Source organism: Sparus aurata, chromosome 9 (assembly GCF_900880675.1).
Source record: "Sparus aurata chromosome 9, fSpaAur1.1, whole genome shotgun sequence".
NCBI classification, from domain to species: Eukaryota; Metazoa; Chordata; class Actinopteri; order Spariformes; family Sparidae; genus Sparus; species Sparus aurata.
In genome coordinates this window covers 21,049,333-21,068,530 of record NC_044195.1, presented here as the reverse complement: position 1 = coordinate 21,068,530, position 19,198 = coordinate 21,049,333, and the positions used below count along the sequence as shown (strand labels likewise).

Sequence of the window (19,198 nt, the reverse complement as noted above, 5' to 3'; positions counted from 1 at the left end):
CGTACAAATTCATACCTCCTTGGTGGTTTCATAATTGCATAAAGATTCAGACGTAATCCATTGAAACAGTATTTTATTTCATTTTACTACAGTTCAATTTTTAACAAACGCTCCAATTAAAATCTTTCTTTTATTTATTCTTCCAAGAACAGCTGCAGTTTGGTGGGATCAAATCAAAAATATGTTTACTTGATCTCTGGATAGCTCCAATTATGATGACAAAGTCTTGAACTCTGTTTCAGTCATTGTGACGTTTTAGACACGCTTAATTGAATATAAAAAATTATTGGCGATGGAAAACATGTACAGCTACAGTCAACTAACAAAAAAATAGTTAAAGCTAACAAAATCAACAAAAAGACATCCTGACATTTAAAGATTGATCAGCTGATCAGTTTCCTGATATCAAATTAGTAACCAAGTAAGTGTATAAGCTCAGTGTAGCACATTCCGTGATGGTGTTCTCTCACACAGTCCATATGAACACTGCAGTACAGTCAGATGAGCTCGGAGGGGAATGCATGTTTGTCGAAGTGTACAAATACAATTAAGGGCCGCAGAAGTGCCATCATCAAGGTGCATCCAGCTGTTCCAGTAAAGTTCTTCTCCTTTTCTCCAGCTCTCCTTCACTCAGCTCACTGCCTGACGTATCCCAGCCGCCCTGAACACAACACAGAAAGAGATTTAGCGACCTTGAAATGGTAGTGGCTAATAAAACAGACCGATTTGACAGTTGCGTCTTGAGATTTTAGCATAGAGCTGTGCGACATGATCAAAATACACTGATGTAGGTCGCTTCACTTCAAGATTACGATACGCATCAAAATAAAGCACGTTCTTGTTTGTATGAAATTATCAAATCTGATAGTATCAAAGTCTTAAATCCTTCTTACACTCGTCTCAGCTTTATATGGTATCGAAGCCTTGACGTAACCATAAGGGAGGGGGTAGACAGTGTCTGTAACTAATAGCTGCGACCACTTCTCATCTGTGCTTATTATAAAGATGAAGCGTCTCCAAGGTCTTCAGCTCATCTACCAGACTGCCTGAGCTTCCTCATGAAGTAAGCCAAGTGTGAAGCTCCCTCAGGCCCCCCAGTTTCCTTAACCATGGCAACATGTACTCGCACTGTTCTTCATATCCAAAGAATCTTTGTACACAATAGTAATAAGCAAAACCAACCTCCTCCTTTGGCGCTTTCCTTTTAGGAGACTTCTGTTTAGAGTCCGAGCGTGATTTCCCCCGAGACTTGTCGTTCTCTTTATCCTTCTCTAGGTCTTTTTCACGCTTCCCATCGCGCTCTCTTCCCTTCTTGTCATTGTCGGAGTCTGGCGATGCCTGTTTGTCACAATCACCATCAATGCACATACAGACACAACATGCACATTTATATTATTATAATATAATGGGCTGTATACTTACAGACTTGTGACGTCTCTTCTTGCCCTTCTTCTTGTGCTTCTTGGACTTTTTATAGCTTCTCTCTGGTTTCAGGCAGAAAATGTCAGTAAATGTCAGTACGGCTGCACTTCTTCCACAACATGATAAATAAATGGATCATCTTGGCTTTGAAAGCCACCCACCAGATTCTCCACTAGACGAGCGTTCAGAGGGAGACTTGGACTGTGACCTCTTTTTCTTCTTGTGGTATTCCTCATCCTCAGACTCAGAGCCCTGTCGACAAAGTAAGTAACCGTGAGATTAAAGAGGCATGATGTGGAGCATTTCTTGTAGATTAAAAATCGATCGATGGGTAATGAAATAGTTACAATTCTGATCCCTGCCTCTTAAATGTAAAGATTTCTGGTTTCTTTACTTCTCTATGGCAGTAATCTAATTATCTTTGGGTCGTGGACAAAACATGACATTTGAAGATATCCTCTCGGGCTTTAGGAAACATTGGTTGACATTTTTTAGCATTATTAGACATTTTACAGACCAAAAAACTAATAAATTAATCAACGATAAAAAAGTTGTTAGTTACAGCCGTGTTCTAGATTAATAAATGGGCTACGAACCGATCGGGAGCGAGATCGCTTCCTGTGATGCTTCTTGGACTTCTTCGAGTGCTTCTTTGTCTTGGAGTGGTGATGTTGGCATTCATGCTGTTAAATACATGCCATGTTAAAAATCAGCATCGACTTTGGCACCAAGATTCTCTACACAGTCCCACTGGGTACGACAGACTTACCTCTAAGACATGCATGAAGTCTTTGAATATCCTTTTCCTCTCTGACTCCAGAGTCACGTCTTCAAAGGCGGATTCTTTTAAGAATCTCTCTCTGACCTGAAATGTAAAGTAAAGACAACGACTTGAGCGAAGGCACAATACTGTTTATCACTGTTATTAGAGCTTAATGGCGGGGAGTTTAATCTAAATGGAAAATAGTTGAACAACATACCCCCTCCCAAGTATTTTCTGGCTCCAGTGGTGGTGTTGCTTGCTTCAGCATGTTTTTAAAGGCCGCTTCTTTCCTCTTCATCTTCCTGGCCTCCTCCTTCTCTCGCTCTCTCTCTCTGGCTTCTGCCTTTTCCAGGAGCTAAACAGAAAAAATGGTTGCTAAATGGGTTAATCTAATAAATGAACAGGATTCCAACAGATTTTCCATTTAAAAATCCCATAATTTTACAGACACATTTCAAGAGCTCTTGGTGGATGTTACAGAACACATTTGACATATGAGTTAACATAGCAGGAAGTTCTTTTAAGTAAATAAATGGTTTTAAAATCCAGCTGTTAACATGAATGATGCATTCTGACTATGCATGCTATTATGTTGCCACATAAATGCAGGAAACTATAGCTTAACAGCCAAGTATGAAATCGTGAAGTTATGGTTTCATTGCACAGAAAAGAGTGTCTGTTTACATTTCCGATAACTGCATCACTGCATAACTCAGACATGCTCAGACAAGCTTAACATTTGGTTATTTGTGATGCCATGTATGTATGCAATTCTGAGATATTTCCGCATTTTACTTTAAATTAGTTTGGTCATGGATGTCAAGACTGGTATAGCTGTCAGGCGTGTAGTTTTCTCTATGTAGGAGTTAGCTTTCATCGTTGTATGCCATTCTTCTTGCCTTGCTATCAGGTTTGCTCTGGCCACCGCTCTCTCACACAGTAATAAACATCAATGCTCCGAACACCATAAAAATGTCTGCTTGTTTGATCAATTTGTTTTTCAGTCATTCACACTGGAAATTATTAAAATCCCAGAACATACTTTTATATATTTTTCTTTACTGTGTATGAACCCTGAATGAAAATATGCACACAAAAAAGCTTGAGAACCAAAGACACATAAATCTAGCTTAGGGAGACGAAAATCAGGTGTAAATCAATTTAAACCTTAAGCTACGTTACTCAAAATGTTTGCACATTTTGACTGAACTTTGAAATGTTATCTCGTCAGTATGCTTGTTATGCAGCATCTGTGTTTGTGCCTGAGGAGCTTTATAGGAATCTGGTGAGGAAAAATGCAATGTAGATCTGGAGTCTTACACTATTGAAGGCCAGTTTTATGTTTCCTGCATCCAGTGTGGTGGCCCTCTTGTCTGAGCTGATGACTGATCCAAAGTCCTCGAAGCTGGTGTTGACTTCCACCAGAAAGCCTTTGTCCTGACCACACAAGAAAGGACGAAGAAAATTAGACGAAGAAAATGTCGTCTGACATAAAATGAGAAAATTATAAAAAACCCTCTTAAAGGAAACTCTATCCAGCAGATGTACAGTAAAGTAATTGATCCTTGTACAGATATAATAGCATATTCTAGAAGAGGACCAACAATCTTACCTTGAGAATATCTTTAATGATCCTCTTTTCATCGTGGTAACGGGCCTTCAAGTCTTCCACATAGAATTTGAAGAGATCCAGAGGAGTTGAACCTGCAGAATAGACAGGATAGGTCGAAAAAAGAAAAAAAGATTATGTTTAAAAAAAATTATTTTATTGTTTTTGGGAAATGTAATAAAGAAACAGAAATGGACAAATCTAAAATGAATGGCATTAAAAATAAAATCCCTATGCAACAATGCTCTCCCATGGGTCATACAGTATTTACATCCTGAGCTGTGTGAGCTTTATGTCATGTGCTGTTTTCTCTGCATGTCACATCCACGTGCTGCAGAGCGTTCAGCTCATGCAGACGTGTGAGGCCACGTGTGTTGCTGCTTGCCTGCTGCCTTACCCGGCTGGCCCAGCATGTTGGCAAAGCGTATGTCTGAGCTCAGTGTCGGGTACATCTCCATCCAGGCTGACATGGAGTGGAGCTGTCCATGGTCGTGGAGCTCATCCAGAAATTTCTGAGAGGAATACATGTAATTAGAAAATTGACATTCAGAACAGCCACTGATACACAATGTTTTTACGAACAGAGTTAGAGATTTTAAAAAAGGAATGTTTTTTCAGATAGACATTTTCCCACCCAGTTGGTCTCACCTGGAAGGCTTCTCTGTTCTTGCGCTGTCGTCGCCTCTCTCTGAGAAGAGTCTTCTGTTTCTCTTCCTCCTCCTCCTTCTCCAGCGCCCGGATATGCTCCTCAAAACAGATGAGAGCGTCCTCTTTGTCCATATCTGTGAGCAGATAACAACACTATCAGCAGGGCGAGCTCAAATAATTTATACTAAACATTGAACCAAGTTAACCCATTTATACAATCTGTTTCAAACAAAAATGGGTAAAAAACAAAAAAAAGTCTGCTATCGTACTTTGTAGCTCCTCGTCCTCTGCAAATGTAGGATTGTCTAGCAGGTACTGCTGAGCCTCAGACCAGGTGGTGCGGTATGTGACATTGGCCATGTTGTCCAAAATGTTTTTCAGAGCCTCCCAGTTCCTCTTCCTAAGCTGCTTGGCTTGCTCCTGAAAATGGAGGAAAACCAGGATGTGAAAAGGGCCAGACAGAAACTTTAAGTCTGAACACTAAAGACCAAAGCCTTACCTTCTCCTTCTTAGCCAGGTAGAACAACACATCTTCATAGATCTCCAGTCTGTCTCTCTCTGGTACACAGCTCCACACCTCTTGCTCACAAAACATCTGTTCTGCTTTCCTGGATTCCAATTACACACACTCGTTTAGGATGTATGTTCACACAATTAACCACATGAGGGCAGCATTTCACCAGCCAAATTTACCTTTAAAGCATTGATATAATGCTGAGTTTAATTCATCAGATGCACCGTAGTGTAGCGTTAATGTAAAACTTGTGTAAATAACAAAGAAACAGCACAGTGCAACTTCTTAAAAGGAGCTGTCTTGCACGATGTGCACAGAAAACAACTTAGTGTGCTGCTCCAAACTTAACGTCAGAATAGGTTGTTGACTACAGTGAAATAATGTTTTAAATGCAAAGAGATACACAGAAACGCCATCAGACAGCCCCATTATCCTGCCCAACTGCCTGTTGTGTGCCATCCCAGATTACTGCACCAGTCACCACAACAACACCAGTGCCAGCTAAACTCGGAAACTGGCTCCCTGTCAAGGTCACGCATCAATCTGTCATGATGACTTTCACCCAAATGCCAAACCTTAGTGAGCTGGATGTCACATGCAAGACCAAGGATCAAAACTTTTACAATTTAAATGTTGTCTGCATCATTTCCAGCGCTGAACTCTTCACTACATGCGAACAAAAGAAACTGAACCAACAAGGTACACATCGTGTAAAAAATATCTTTGTTGCATTTGTGCGTGAAAATTATTGAAAATGATAAGAGGATAAAATAGAGCATAGATCGAAATTCAAAATGAACATCAGAACCAACAAATCACAATATTCCTTAAGTCCTCTTGTTCACTAGATTGTTGACCTAGCAACATTAAGTTAGGGTGAACACAATTCAATGTGACAAGAACTAACAGGTCAAAGCAGTTTAAGTGGAAGCTAACAGTGCTAGAACTGCACGATGGCGTGCACAAGCCATAGATGACCTTTTACTGATCCCATCTGCATAATCATATTGACAATTCATGGAAGCACAAGTCAATGCAGGGAAAAAAAGACAGCAACAAAATGTGCAGCTCTTACTTGTATCTGGTGGTAGATGTCATCTTCTCGTGGTTCTCCAAGAACCTCTGAAAGGTCTCTTTGGACTCCTTGTATTTAATTCTGGCCTCCTCTTTTTCCTCTTTCTCCGTTTGGACCTTGTAAGCATTGAACGCCTGTTTCTTCTCACTCAGTTTGGGAAGAGCACTTTTTTGACATAGAAAAGTGAAAATTACATGTCAGATCTGGATAGTTCTCACCTGCTAATGTAAATAATAATAATTTTAAACTTTTTGGTAACACTTTAATATAATAAATGATAACTTCATAGTTAACTAAACTTTGGTTGATAGTAATTTCCCTGTTAACAAACAATGAAATGCTTTATAAAATGATATTTGAGTAGTCTTAAAGGTTTAGAAAACCATCAGTTGCAACTTTATAACAGCCATCCAAATAATGTTTATAGGTGAACTAAACAGTACTTATTAACAATTTACACAGTTTTATGAACATCAGTTGCAACTTCACAATAAATAATTGCTCAATAAATCATTTATAAAACATTTAATTGTTTAAAGTGGAAATAAATATTAACCAAAGACTGAATAACTATTAACCATGTGTCTTTACCATGTATTATTAATGGTTACTATGAAGCATTACTAACTTTACTTGCGTAGCATCTTGCAAAACAAAGTAACAAAGTGCTTTACGATAAAACTGAAGCCGAAGTGATCAAAGTTAAATGAATGAACACATTAAAAAGAGTAAAAGGAACTTAAATGTCATAAAACAATTAAAAGATTGGGTTTTAAAAGTGAAAACAAATACAATATATTAATAGTGTACCTGTAGCGAGGATCATTGATAATCATTTTCATAGCCTGTTCCCAAGAGGAGTTTGAGGACACACCCTGAAATACAGAGAATAAAATTCAAAAGTCATGAGCGACTATACTCTGCAACTGAGAGGTTAAATTTAGATATCACATTTCTAACATTTTCAAACAACAGCTGAAGGAAAACTGATTGTTTATTGCCCTTTATTACATGATAGACAAACAGAAAAAGGAGCTGTGCTGCTTTGCCTTCACACATTTTCTTCATTACTAATAGATCCCGGGTTAAGAGGTGTGGAGTGGCAATAATTCAAAGAAGTGCCACTGAGGACTTCTATAAGCGCCCTTTCTGCCATTTGCCTCTTCCAGCGAGTGACTCCGCTATCCATTATGAACTGACTCCACCGTGTGCCTCTGTCTTGTCAGTTGTCGCAGTTATTCTAACTCACTGAGGCATGCCACTTTCTCTCACTGTCTTAATCCCAGCCAGCCCTGTGCCTTTGATCCAATAAAGCTAATCATAAAGACAGAGCCATTAAGATCTTGCAGGAAATGGCAAGCAATCTCAGAGGAGAGCTTTGTGCACAAAATTAAAATGAGCCTAAATATAGCAGCATTCAAGGTGGGTGGCGCTAGGCCTCCTTTGTGACCGAACACACAACACATCCACAGCAACAGGAGGTGAAGCTTAAAAATCATGCTAAGACCTCACAGGGGTTCATGAGGAGGGACAGGGATTACATTTAGATCAAAATGCAAAGGATGTGCTGATAGACGTGGTTTAATTCAACTAAAAAAAAAATTTAAAAATGAGGTGGACTTTGTCGGCCAATAACCGATGATTAACTGCTTCTCATGATCAAAAGATTATCGTTAATTTTTTCATTTTTTTGGAATTGAAAAAGGTTCAAATATAATGAGCAAAGAAGGATGATTTTATATTCCACAGCTCTAAGATTTGTTGTGTTACAACTTGGAGACTTTTCCCCTCCTCTTGCAAAATGTATTGCAAGAAACACGTGTTGTCTTCCTCTGAAACTCATTGGTCTGACACCAATAATTTAATTTAATAATTCATGATGTACATCCCTGACAAACAAACCTTCCAAGTATAAGGGTCAACAACTCAATCACCAAAACACTTAGTGGAGTTACTTTGATGAAAATATATGAGGCTGCCTTATGTATCCAAAGTCGACAGATGTGGAAGGAAAAGCGGCATCACTTATAAATAGAAGACCTGTTGTAAGGCACTACTTTAACAGGAGGTCTAACATGGCTGTATCAGGATTATTATTACCAAAGTAAAATGCATTGAAGAGACAGACAGCAGCATTTTTTAAAAAAACTAAACATTTGCTATCTAGACATAGATGTAATTATAAAACAACAAGCCCATAATTACTGATAATTTGCATTGATTAGGAATTTACTGGATATATGCTGCCTTCAAATGGAGTCATGTTTACCCTGTTCATGAGCAGACCCACTGTCCCACCCTCGCTTGTCGTATTGACAACCGTGGGAATATTCCTCAAGTTTTTACACATTAGCTTTTTCAGAAATAGCAGAGGCCAAGGAAAAACATTTTTAGTAGACGGTAATTTTATATAATGCAATTGCATATACTGCATTATGTAACCCACTCGCTAGCTTGATAAATTGTTAGTGTTGGTGGTTTTGACACACAGTTTCATAGCACCACTGACCTCGTGACAAACCATTTGAACTCCAAGTATATTGTGAAAAAGATTTCTCATGTTGCAACTTTAGTTTCATTCAAAGGCAGCATAAAGTCTTGGATATTTTGCATTGGCTGTGATGGAGCATGCAATATGAAGTCTTTTACAATCTTGGGGACTGACCAAACATCCCACAGATTAAGTTTTTATGGTGCTTCTGCACAGGTGAGAGCACATTAATGGAGACTAATGTATGTCCAGGCCAGCATGCTAAGTATCAAGTCATGTGGACATGCACTCACCTATAGCATGTGGCCTCTAGTTCACATACATGTAGACCCCATTTGACAGCCTGACTCACCTTCTCCTTCAGCAGCTCTTTGAAGGCCTGCTTGGCCTCTTCTTTCGTGTTCCACTTGTAAGTTTTCTTCTGAAGTTCTGGTCGTTCTTCCTTTACGACTTCAACACTGTGGGCAGAAGAAGATGGATTAACCTAGTCGTGTTTGCATCAAACATTTGTCACATAAATTAATGAATGACAAAAACAGACATCCTGATCCAAGTTGAAAGGTTCCTGTGTACATGAACCCAGTGTCATTGTGACTATACAGCTCTGGCTGGATGTATACAGTGTTTAACTGAGTACAGGAGACATTACCGGTCTCTGTGTCAGACATTATTGTTTACCTGGCTGCGGCCTCAGTGGCGATGGAGCTCTCTGAGGACACCACAGGTGCATCTGCAGTCTTGACCTCAGCTGTGTGATGCACGGCCGCCTGAGACAGGTGTTCCTCTGAGACTGCTGTTGCAGTTTCCGCCTCCATTACGGTTGCCATAGTGGCTGTAATATCTGCTTGCACTGCTGGAGCTGCTGTGGTGCCTGGAGCCACTGCCTCTGCCGTTCTGCATTCAGAGCATGACAAATCACAGCACATGATGAAGAATACCAGGACAATGAGGCTGAAGTCCACAAGCGTATTAATAATATAATAGAAAGCTTTTTAGTGGAGGAAGAAATCACTTTTAATAACTGCTGTATGTGTTGTTTATAATACATGGTGCAGCCGTGATGGCTAACCAAAGGTAAACAGGAAGCTCTTACCCATTTTCCTCTGCTTTGATCATAGCTGGAATAGACAAAAGGAGATAGCTGTTAGGGTACTTGTTTTCATTTCAAAGGAGACTCCAGATAAGAGGAACAGCGCAGACATAAATGTGCAACAGGAGCCATCATGTGTTCCTGTATTTGTGCTTCCTGCGTTTGTACTCCAGTGCTGCCCAAAACCTCCTCAGCAGGGCATGTCAATCATCATGCTGTTAAAGGCTCAGCCATGGAGCGCAGCCCGGCTCAGTACAGACCATCACAGTATTTCTCACAGCACGTTTGACATCATCAGACTGCAGGTCCTTACCTTCCAGATCCTCCAGCTCTTTGGGTTTGGTCCATCTGGACTCCTTCGTCTGAGAGTTGTAATAATAAGGCTTTCCTGTGTCTGACTTATACTCCTTCCAGGGACATTTACCCAGCATTTGCTAAAAGGGGAGAAAATAGAAGGGAAAGTGAAATGTGATGTAAGGATCCAATCCAAGGATTTAATAGCATCTATTTAGTGAGACTCGTATATGCAAGAAGATCCTATTTAATATCGACATAAACAACAGTCAACAACTTTTTATTCACTATACCACTGGCAACTACTTTTAAGGTTCCTCACTGCCACCAGGTGATGTATTTTTAACACAATATCAATATTTCATTTAGTTAATATCACAACTAGAACTAATACCAGTATATCGCAACCCACATTTTTCATTATGTTAAACCTGCACATCCTGACATTGAAGAAGTTGTGAAGAAGCAAACGTTTGATACTTTTGCTTAAAAAAGGAGTGAAACAATTAATTTATGAATTAATCCATCATTGTTGCAGCTCTAGTGAATATGTAAGTCAGTAAGTAAATGGTTATTCTTGTGCACTTTAAAAGTAGATGCTAAAGGTGTGATGTAAATGATTAAGGTTTGTACCTCTGCAGGAGATTTGAGGTCCTCTGGTTTCTCCCATGTGGACTGCTTCGTCTCTGTATTGTAATAATAGGTCTTCCCATCCAGTGATTTGTGTTCTGTCCACAGGGACTTCTGAGGCAGATGAAAACAAGAGGTAATTCAACTATTTCAGCATTGAAAATAAAAAGGAACAGCAAGACACCACTTACTTTGGCTTTACGTATTTTAAATGGGTTAGGGTTATAATCTTTCCATTTTCAACGTGCACAAACCTTTTTTGGCTGGTCTTCCTGTGGAGATCCATTTGTGGTGCTCTACAGGGGACAGAGGAACAAATGAAAGGTTGAAAAAACTGCAGTTATTGAAAAGACATTAGACAAAATACATCAGTCAATGATATGAAATCAAAATTGTAAACCTGCATTATCAGGAAAAATTAGGTTACACTTACAGCTGTTCCAGGTGCAGCAGCTGTGCGGATAAAAAGAGAAACAAATCAGGAGATGTATTTTCATATCAATAAAAAAAAATGCAACAATAGAGTTTGTGAGTGAAGTGACAAATTAAGGATCTTCTTACCTGTGGAGTCAACACCAGGCTGTGGAAAAAGACAATTGTATTAGTGGATTATTTCCCATGAGGAAACACACAAATCTGCAAGCTTATAACAGTGCATCTTTAACACTGAATGGTGAATTCAGCTAGGAATACAGACTCATCATTCACAATAAGCAGTAACTGACAAAGCTTTGCTAATTAGTGCAAAACTCCTACCCTCAAGATGCAAAAATATTCTTGTGATGATTAAGTGGATCTCCTAAGCCGCCCTAAATCTTTCAGATTGCTCATTTGCATAACTTGTGTAGTACTCAGTAAAAAATAAAAATTAACAGAAGATGAACAGTGAGGGACTCATGTGATTCATTACTTTTATAGTGATTCACAGCTGAACCAAAGTGAAAACAAAAAGTGACAATCACGGACATACTGGACGCAGGTGTTCATTTTAATTACACACTGTATTTCAGTGTTTTTCAGCTGTCTCATTCCAACACGTGGTTGAAAATGTGGTTTAAAAATAGAAATGACAATTTTTTTTATATCCGACAGTAACAGATCCTGTGCACATGATCATTTAGCATCTCACAGATTGCAGTGTATTTTTAAAGATGTGTGAAGCAGAGGATGGATGAACAAGTAGTGAGGAGGGTTACCGGTCCCGTTGGTTGTACAGCCGCAGCTGGCATACGAGGGGGCATCATCATCCCTGGCATCATAGGTGGCATCATGCCTGGCATCTAATAAAAGAAGCATCATGAAATATTCATCTGGCATTTCCATACCACCTAGTGTAAGCAGAAGTTTAAGACGCAGTGTGAGACAGTGTGCTGGTGTGTATTTGGGTCTGTGTGTGAGATGAGTGGCTGGCAACTGGGGGTGAAGGTGAGACTGAAACTGATTCTGCTGTGCTTATTTAATGGTGTGAAGCCACAGCTTGTGATCTGTGAAGCAGCAACACACCAAACTACAACGCCTCACCACCTTTTCAGACTTGTGTAGCTGGCACCTTGATCAAACACCCCCCAATATCACACCTATTTATGTGCATGACAGGACCACATATGCTGACTAAATGTGGACACGTTTTCCTTTTAAAAAATAAACAAACACATTTAATTAAAACAAACCACCTCAGCAGTAATCAGTCAACTAAGGGTGGAGGTTAAATATGAAAGAAGGAAATTATTGACTCTTAAATAATTTGCCTGGTTTCTTAGTCAAGTTTATTTCATCACTAAATGTTTATAAAGCTTTTGCTGTATTATTAAGTGTCTTTACTTAAAACTACTGTTCTTCATGTGTGTTGTTTTAAGCTGCTGTTTGTTTTTCTTTCCTTTTTGTGAAGCACTTTGCAGTTCATTATTATTATCATTATTATCATCATCATCATCATCATTATTATTCGTTTAATACGTATTTTTCAATGTCGAACACATCAGCCTCAGTAGCAATACATTATTGTGTTGAAGGTAAACTTATTACTATGTAATTTGATTGTGTTTATTTCTGACCAACATCTCTTCGCTATGATAATGTGCAGTCAAGGTCATTTCTGAGATCTCACTTATCTACGGTAACCAAGTAAGTCTGTCTCTAAACTGTGATGGAGGTTTAACATTTGCCAAAATCTGGTGGTTCGTTCACTTGATCATTCATATATGTTAATATATGAATAATTTCAACCTCAACTTTTGATACACAAGACCATAAATTACCAGAAAATGTAATATAAGATTTTACTCAAGTACTCATATATTCATATGGGCGAATTATGAACTTTATTGAAGTACGACTTTTGGGAACTTTTTACAACAGTGAGCGTTATTAATACTTCTAAAACCATTGAGGATAAAATTTAAAGATAATCCAAGTAGTAATGAAACACAGTTTTTCTTAAGTTTGCTAACTGACAATAGCAGCAGAATCACTTTCACAGTCATTGGCAGAGCAAGATATAAACAAAAAATGGCTACCTGTATTTGTACAGTTTGAAAAACGTCAACCAAAGTGCCAAACCACTTTCTTTCCTAATACCAATTAAAACCTACACTGGTATCGCCAATACCAATACAATACTGAAAGTTTGTATGCTTGTAATGCTTAATGAAACAGCACTCAACATTTTTAAGAAAGCAGCTATCAGTTGTTTAAACATCAGTACAAAAACTGAAATTTAGACAGACGTGTGTCACTTTCCCACGGTCAGTGACAGTAATAAACATCACCAATAGCTACACCCAGTTTCTCGGAGTCTGGATAATGCCAGTTCTTCACGACTGTGAATTAAGTCTGTCTCACCCTATCAGTACCTTTCTCTTTCTCTCTTCTTTAGACTGTCACTGTATTTCTTAATTATATTCTGTATATATGATTACTAGGGCCGGGACTTTAACGCGTTAATTACGATTAATTAATTACACAAAAATTAACGCGTTAAAAAAATTAACGCATTTTAATCGCACTTATTTTTGCACCGCAGAACATTTCTCACTGGAAGAGTTTCAGGGGTACCGATTATACTGGAGCACCAACTAACGTTCATGACTTCAGACAACAACAATGAACGAAGAAGCAGACGAGACTGCTTTGGTTGGCCCCGTGGATGGGAAATTTTGTTTTCAAAAGCGGACGGATGGCAGCGTAGATAAGAGCATGCTATTGCTGCACTTTATGGCAAAAATTGCACTGGTCGGGGCAGCGTTTAGCTCAGTGGGAAGAGCGCGCATCCCATGTACCGAGGCTCTGCAGCGGACCCGGGTCCGTCATATTTCCTGTCATATCTTCAGCTGTTCTGTCAATAAAGCCATAAAAGGCCAAAAAAATATTTAAAAATTGCACTGGTCTGTTGGTCTTGAAAAAACAAAAACAATGTTTCGTTGCTTAAGCTTCTGTATTCAGTCATTATTCAATGGTATACTAAAATCCATGTGAAAAAAATTGCTTCTCACTGTTCTCAGGTCAAATATTTATATGCGATTAAAATGCGATTAATTTCGATTAATTAATTACAAAGCCTCTGATTAATTCGATTAATTTTTTTAATCGAGTCCCGGCCCTAATGATTACATCTCAGATGCTTGACAAAGTTTGTGGTGTCGCAACAATAGCTCACATACATATCACATGCAGCGTCCCTTCTGTTCTCAAAAGACTCCACACTTGACAACAGCTTTGGTCAGCTGTTATTGACCACTCTCTATCAGAGTGGTGTCTCCTGCACTTACAGAAACAGATAGTTTGCATGTGACTATAACAGGCGGAAGGAGTAGTTCCTGTCAACTGAATTTAGACTAGATTCTGGTCATAGCGTAATGACTTTCTACTGTGTCCCTGTTGATGGTAAAATACACAATTACTCTAAATAACTGAGCTTAGAAATCAATCTTCTAATATTAAATTTGATCCTAGAAAAGACACATTTGGGACTGGATTTATCAACGTTTCTGCATTGATCCGCCCACCACCAGCACAAAGACTCTTTCTTTAATAAAGTAATAATGTCTGCCATCTAGCTTTTTCCTTTTTTGGGATGTGTAAAGTGGTAAATCCTTGTCTGACTCAGATTAAGAACATGATGAATAATGGTGTAACAGTAAAAGCAGAAACACAGGTTGCAATGCTTCCTACCATGCTCACCTGTCCCATTGGCGGTGCCCCCATTGGTGGCATTATACCTGGAGGAATAATACCAGGAGGCATGGGAGTCATGCTGGGCGGTCGCTGTCCCATAGGGGGCATTCCAATGGGAGGGAAATGAGGCGGTATTCCTGGTGGTCCCATCTAGGCAGAGGGATAGAGAAAGATACATTAGATAAGATTAAACATCAATGAAGACCTTTAATATTAACTACTCTCAGTACAGCCCTGTGTGATGACTGGAAACAAGAGGTGAAAAGCTAATTGTGATAAACATATCTGTCACTGACTTACAAATGGGGGAGGTATCCCTGAGGGCGGTACACCTGGATAAGGTGGCGCTTGGCTCGGGCCATTATTTGCCTCCGATGAAGACTGTCATGAATAAGAAACACCACAGAGAGTTAGTGAACTCACGGCAGCTGATGGTGTAATGCTTAGTTAACAGGCAGTGTGCTTAATTCAATAAAGCCACCATCACAGAGTCTCCAAATATGTGTTTAAAAGTTGTTAAATTAGAATTTCATGCTATAATATAACAGTTAACACTGTATCTGAGGTGAAAATAAAGTTTTACCATAACATGCGCGACCTGTTTCTCATTAATGCTACATCTAACGATGAGGACAGAAGGTTAAATGATACATTTCACACTTAGTTAAATATGATTAAAGGAGTCAATGAATATCAATTTTCAGAGCTTAAAAAAGGTAGTATGGTTCCACAATATTTACTAAAGGAGTGTGTGTTTGTGTGTGGGGGGGGGGATAAGAAACACCTCTCAGATGAGGGAGTGCAATTTAATAGCACCGCAAACTACAGCCTCCTAAATCACCAGAAATCCAAGAAATCAACATCTCTCTTAAGCAGTTTCAACAAAAAAAACCCAAAATATTATAACCTTAAACATGATTTAGTGCAGGGCTGTTGTTTAAGTCTGTGTTCATTTTAGCCTGGTACACCTATATAGAACTACACCGACAAAAGATCTGAGAGACATGAAAACAAATTATGGCCGCAACTTGATCTGCAAGTCAACCATAAAGATTGCACAGGCGTGGATATACAAGTGAAGAATCAGAGCTGAGCGTGCAAACCCAACCATGTGTGGGCTTTAATCCAAGCTCAAATTCCTCCAGCTGGTGCAGCAGCCTAAACTCAAAGAGGTCGCTTGCCATTTTTTACTAGCAAGCTGCAAGAGGACACACTCACATCGGGAGGTCAGGGTCATTTCTTTTTCAAAGTTAGAGTCTGCACAAATTCAGCTTTGAGTAAGTGCTCCTCTGTAAAGAAGCAAGTGACGACTTGTTAACTATTTAAGGCAACGTGCGGTTTATGCCCATATACCTTATCATGCTGAAAATTATGTCATTCTGAATGTAGTCACAGCCCATAATGATCTTTTATCAATACTATGATAACATTATCATAATATTAATATTACTATTATGTTTTTTATCCATTTGTATTTTTTCTTATCCAACAGTTTGACCAGATCACTGTAAACCAGACCACCATATATCAGGCTCACTAGATTTCTGGGGGCAGCGCTCCAATCAGAAGCGACAATGAGCCTCATTCATAAATATTTTTCATATATTTGTTCGAACAATTATTCTCTCTAAACACAATGCTAATACGGCCATGTTGATATATAGCCACTAACTTTAAAATTACTATGGACGTTACTATCATAATAGCTTAAATACAAGGGGTGGGACAAGTTATAGATAAAATGACACCAAAAATCAGTAATTTTATTCAAACATGCAGGTTCTCTCAATAGGTTCCCCTGAAAATATGACTTATCAAGACTTGTGAATTTAGTGAGGCATTGTTGTATTCTTCCTTTAAACCATTTTACCTCTAGAACTGTTGTGCTTTCTGGCAGTTTAGGCTATTGCCATTTGGTGACTATTTAACAACTGAATGACAACACACATGAAAATGGACGAGTTGCAGTCAGTGTGTGGCACGAAGCAATACTCCTGATGTACTTTTTCGATACTTTGTTTACTCCCAGTTGTCATTTTCTGTGACACTCACACCATAATTCCTTAAATAAATACAGAATTCCAGCACTTTGTTTCTTTAGGGATTTTTTGTACTCTTTGGTTGGATGGATATCGTTATGCATCGTTAGATGATTGTCTTGCAATTTTTTGATTAGGGTAAGACCAATTATAGGGCCAATATTTAGCATTTGTCTGATAACTGATATCCTGTTTTTTTTTTTTGGTCAGATTGCCGAAGATATACCAATTTAAAAATGTGATACTCTGGCTCTCACGCAGCATCGACTCACAACGTCCCACCCACAACACTATCTGACTGGAAACACGTAAAAATTACCAGCCTATAAACACTTAACAATCTGGATCTGCAAAGTAACTAGTAACTAAATGTATCAAATAAATGTAGTTGAGAGGAAGTATAAAGTATCAGAAAATCGAAGTACTCAAGTAGAGCACCTGAAATTTATACCTTGAAACAGTTCTTGAGTACATTTTACTTAAGTTATTCTTTTACTGGTTGTTCGAAATTTTGACACAAAGTTTAATTTTTACTGAAAATGAATGTCGGTCCCAAAGATACAATTTCAGTCTCGTTGTTTTCTAATAAATGGTACTGGCACTGAAGAAGCCATGTCAGTCTACCCCGGTAACGTTTTTTTGTAGAATCGCTATATTGTGGTTAGATATAGACCAATTATCGGGCCCGATTTTCAGCATTTCCCAATTATTGGTAGCTGTGATCGGATTGCTGATAAAAAATAAATGAATTTAAAAATGTCCTAAATGGCTCTGATGTTTATAACAGAATAAATATATTGTATTATCATTGTGATTATAGACAGTGTACTGTGAGTATAGCAGTAGTTACTCTGATTTCCACCCCTAACAAAGATAAGATGCTTTGCCAACAAAATGAATGTGATCTTGATTATTTAGTGTCAAAGCATTTTGATTTTTAGCATAAAATGGAGACTGCAATACTGCTCGTTGTCTCCTTTTGGTGGTTCAAAAACACCACTGTCCCAGGTTTTACTTTCTCTTGCATGCTCAAATCACCTGTTCAGGCTCGGGTGTCTTTCCCTCCTTACCACAAACTGATTCTGCGTACATATCTGCCCGTGTGTGTTTCTGATGGCTAACTTTTAGTGCTCTCCCATATCTTTTGTTGTCAATATACTTCAATGCATCCAGGCTGCAATAAACTAAATGAGACACATAGAAGCACTTCAAAGTTAAGAAAAAAATCCCCAACGTCAGTTAACTGTGTTATTTACGTCTAACTTAGCTGACCAAACTAACCCGAAGTTAATTATCTTTTGGTCAAGTCCTCTGGAAATCGTATATAATGTGAATGAGTATTGCTGTGGGCTCAATTAATCAAGGTTAAATAATTTCTACGTCATAAGAGTTTATATGCACACGATAGCGCAAATGTATTTACGTAAACGTAACCAAAACACCTACTGCTAACGTAACGCTAGTTATAACGTTAATGTTAGCAGTGTATGGCAGGCTGTCTAACAGCAGATCACTGTCGTTTGTCCTTAACGTTATTCATTTTACGTGAACACATGGCCAAGTATCTCACATTTGCATCAGTCATGTTAACTTGCAAGTCAACTGCCCTCTTGTAAAGTGCTGCTCGTTTTGAATGGCTAACCCCCGTCTAAATCCTGGCAAAGAAGAATGGTTAGTGGAAGCAGTCCAGCTAACCTGAGAGTTAGCTAAGGCTAGTTGGCTAACTGTTCAACTAGCTAAATACGCATTTCACCTGTCTCAGGTTTAAGTCTGTAAATACCGCTTAATGTACTTACTTACGAAACATGTAAGCAAACCGAACTGCCTCTTAGTAGTCTCTACTATTATTTTATACTTAGCATCGGTTTCAGGACATAGTCTGAACCATGACGATCTGAGTGTGCCGCTATGTTAGCTCAGCGCTAACACGGCATGCTAACCTGTGATGTTCTGGGACGTGCGACATTGTTATAACATCGCGGAGACAAAGAACCGGCTATTAAACAAACGCAGAATAAGTAAACTTCGCATTAATTAGTGTTTGGTTTTTTTTAACTTTACAGTTAATCACATATTCTTTTGAATGATTGTACTCACCATGTTGACGAGAGGGTAAGACCTCCGAGAAACTTGAGCACCTCTCAACAACGAGCACGATGATTGGCTCGACTCACTCCACAGCGCTGAGAGGTCAAAGGTGAAGATTCTGAAGCGTCACTCTGCGTTAGTAATGTGCAGAAATGCGCAAAAACAGCGGGAGTGGAAGTATTTTGTGATTTTACTGTATAATTATGCGAGATCCATAAAATACAATAGGCAACATTAATAAGCTAAAACTAAGTCATCCTCTCAAATGAGTAAAATCAAATCAAATCATTTTTTATTCATGTAGCTCAAACTCACAATCACATTGTCTCTGTGGGTTTTTCAATCTGTAGACTGAACAACAT

The 19,198-nt window shown here is 38.7% G+C and overlaps 1 protein-coding gene across 9 annotated transcripts; it reads right to left on the bottom strand.

The window, feature by feature from the left end:
• Positions 1 to 56: 56 nt before the first annotated feature.
• Positions 57 to 18,924, bottom strand: prpf40a (PRP40 pre-mRNA processing factor 40 homolog A). Of its 9 annotated transcripts, none has more exons than XM_030429113.1 (28): positions 18,846 to 18,924; positions 15,010 to 15,090; positions 14,707 to 14,859; positions 11,733 to 11,816; positions 11,098 to 11,116; positions 10,970 to 10,989; positions 10,791 to 10,832; positions 10,540 to 10,650; positions 9,926 to 10,046; positions 9,616 to 9,640; positions 9,201 to 9,416; positions 8,875 to 8,980; positions 6,842 to 6,906; positions 6,032 to 6,196; positions 5,580 to 5,642; positions 4,942 to 5,050; positions 4,712 to 4,862; positions 4,443 to 4,576; positions 4,180 to 4,306; positions 3,798 to 3,889; positions 3,506 to 3,622; positions 2,403 to 2,540; positions 2,192 to 2,287; positions 2,019 to 2,105; positions 1,584 to 1,674; positions 1,423 to 1,484; positions 1,183 to 1,338; positions 57 to 661 (listed from the first exon to the last, which is right to left on the bottom strand). In XM_030429113.1, exons 1-28 carry the CDS (start codon positions 18,846 to 18,848, stop codon positions 572 to 574), a joined length of 2,724 nt encoding a protein of 907 aa, XP_030284973.1. In that variant the 5' UTR covers positions 18,849 to 18,924; the 3' UTR covers positions 57 to 571. The 9 variants fall into 9 exon arrangements, with proteins under 9 accessions (XP_030284973.1, XP_030284974.1, XP_030284976.1 ...); XM_030429114.1 differs by having other exon boundaries at positions 10,540 to 10,647; XM_030429116.1 differs by having other exon boundaries at positions 4,192 to 4,306; positions 18,846 to 18,923.
• Between the last annotated feature and the right edge of the window lie 274 nt (positions 18,925 to 19,198).

What these genes read in the sequence shown, in the direction of transcription:
- prpf40a (XM_030429113.1), bottom strand. An exon ending in ATGCAGACAACATTTAAATT is followed by an intron (nt 5,051 to 5,579) that starts GTAAAAGTTTTG and finishes ATTGGAATCCAG; the next exon opens with GAAAGCAGAACAGATGTTTT. An exon ending in AGAGGACGAGGAGCTACAAA is followed by an intron (nt 4,577 to 4,711) that starts GTACGATAGCAG and finishes ATCTGCTCACAG; the next exon opens with ATATGGACAAAGAGGACGCT.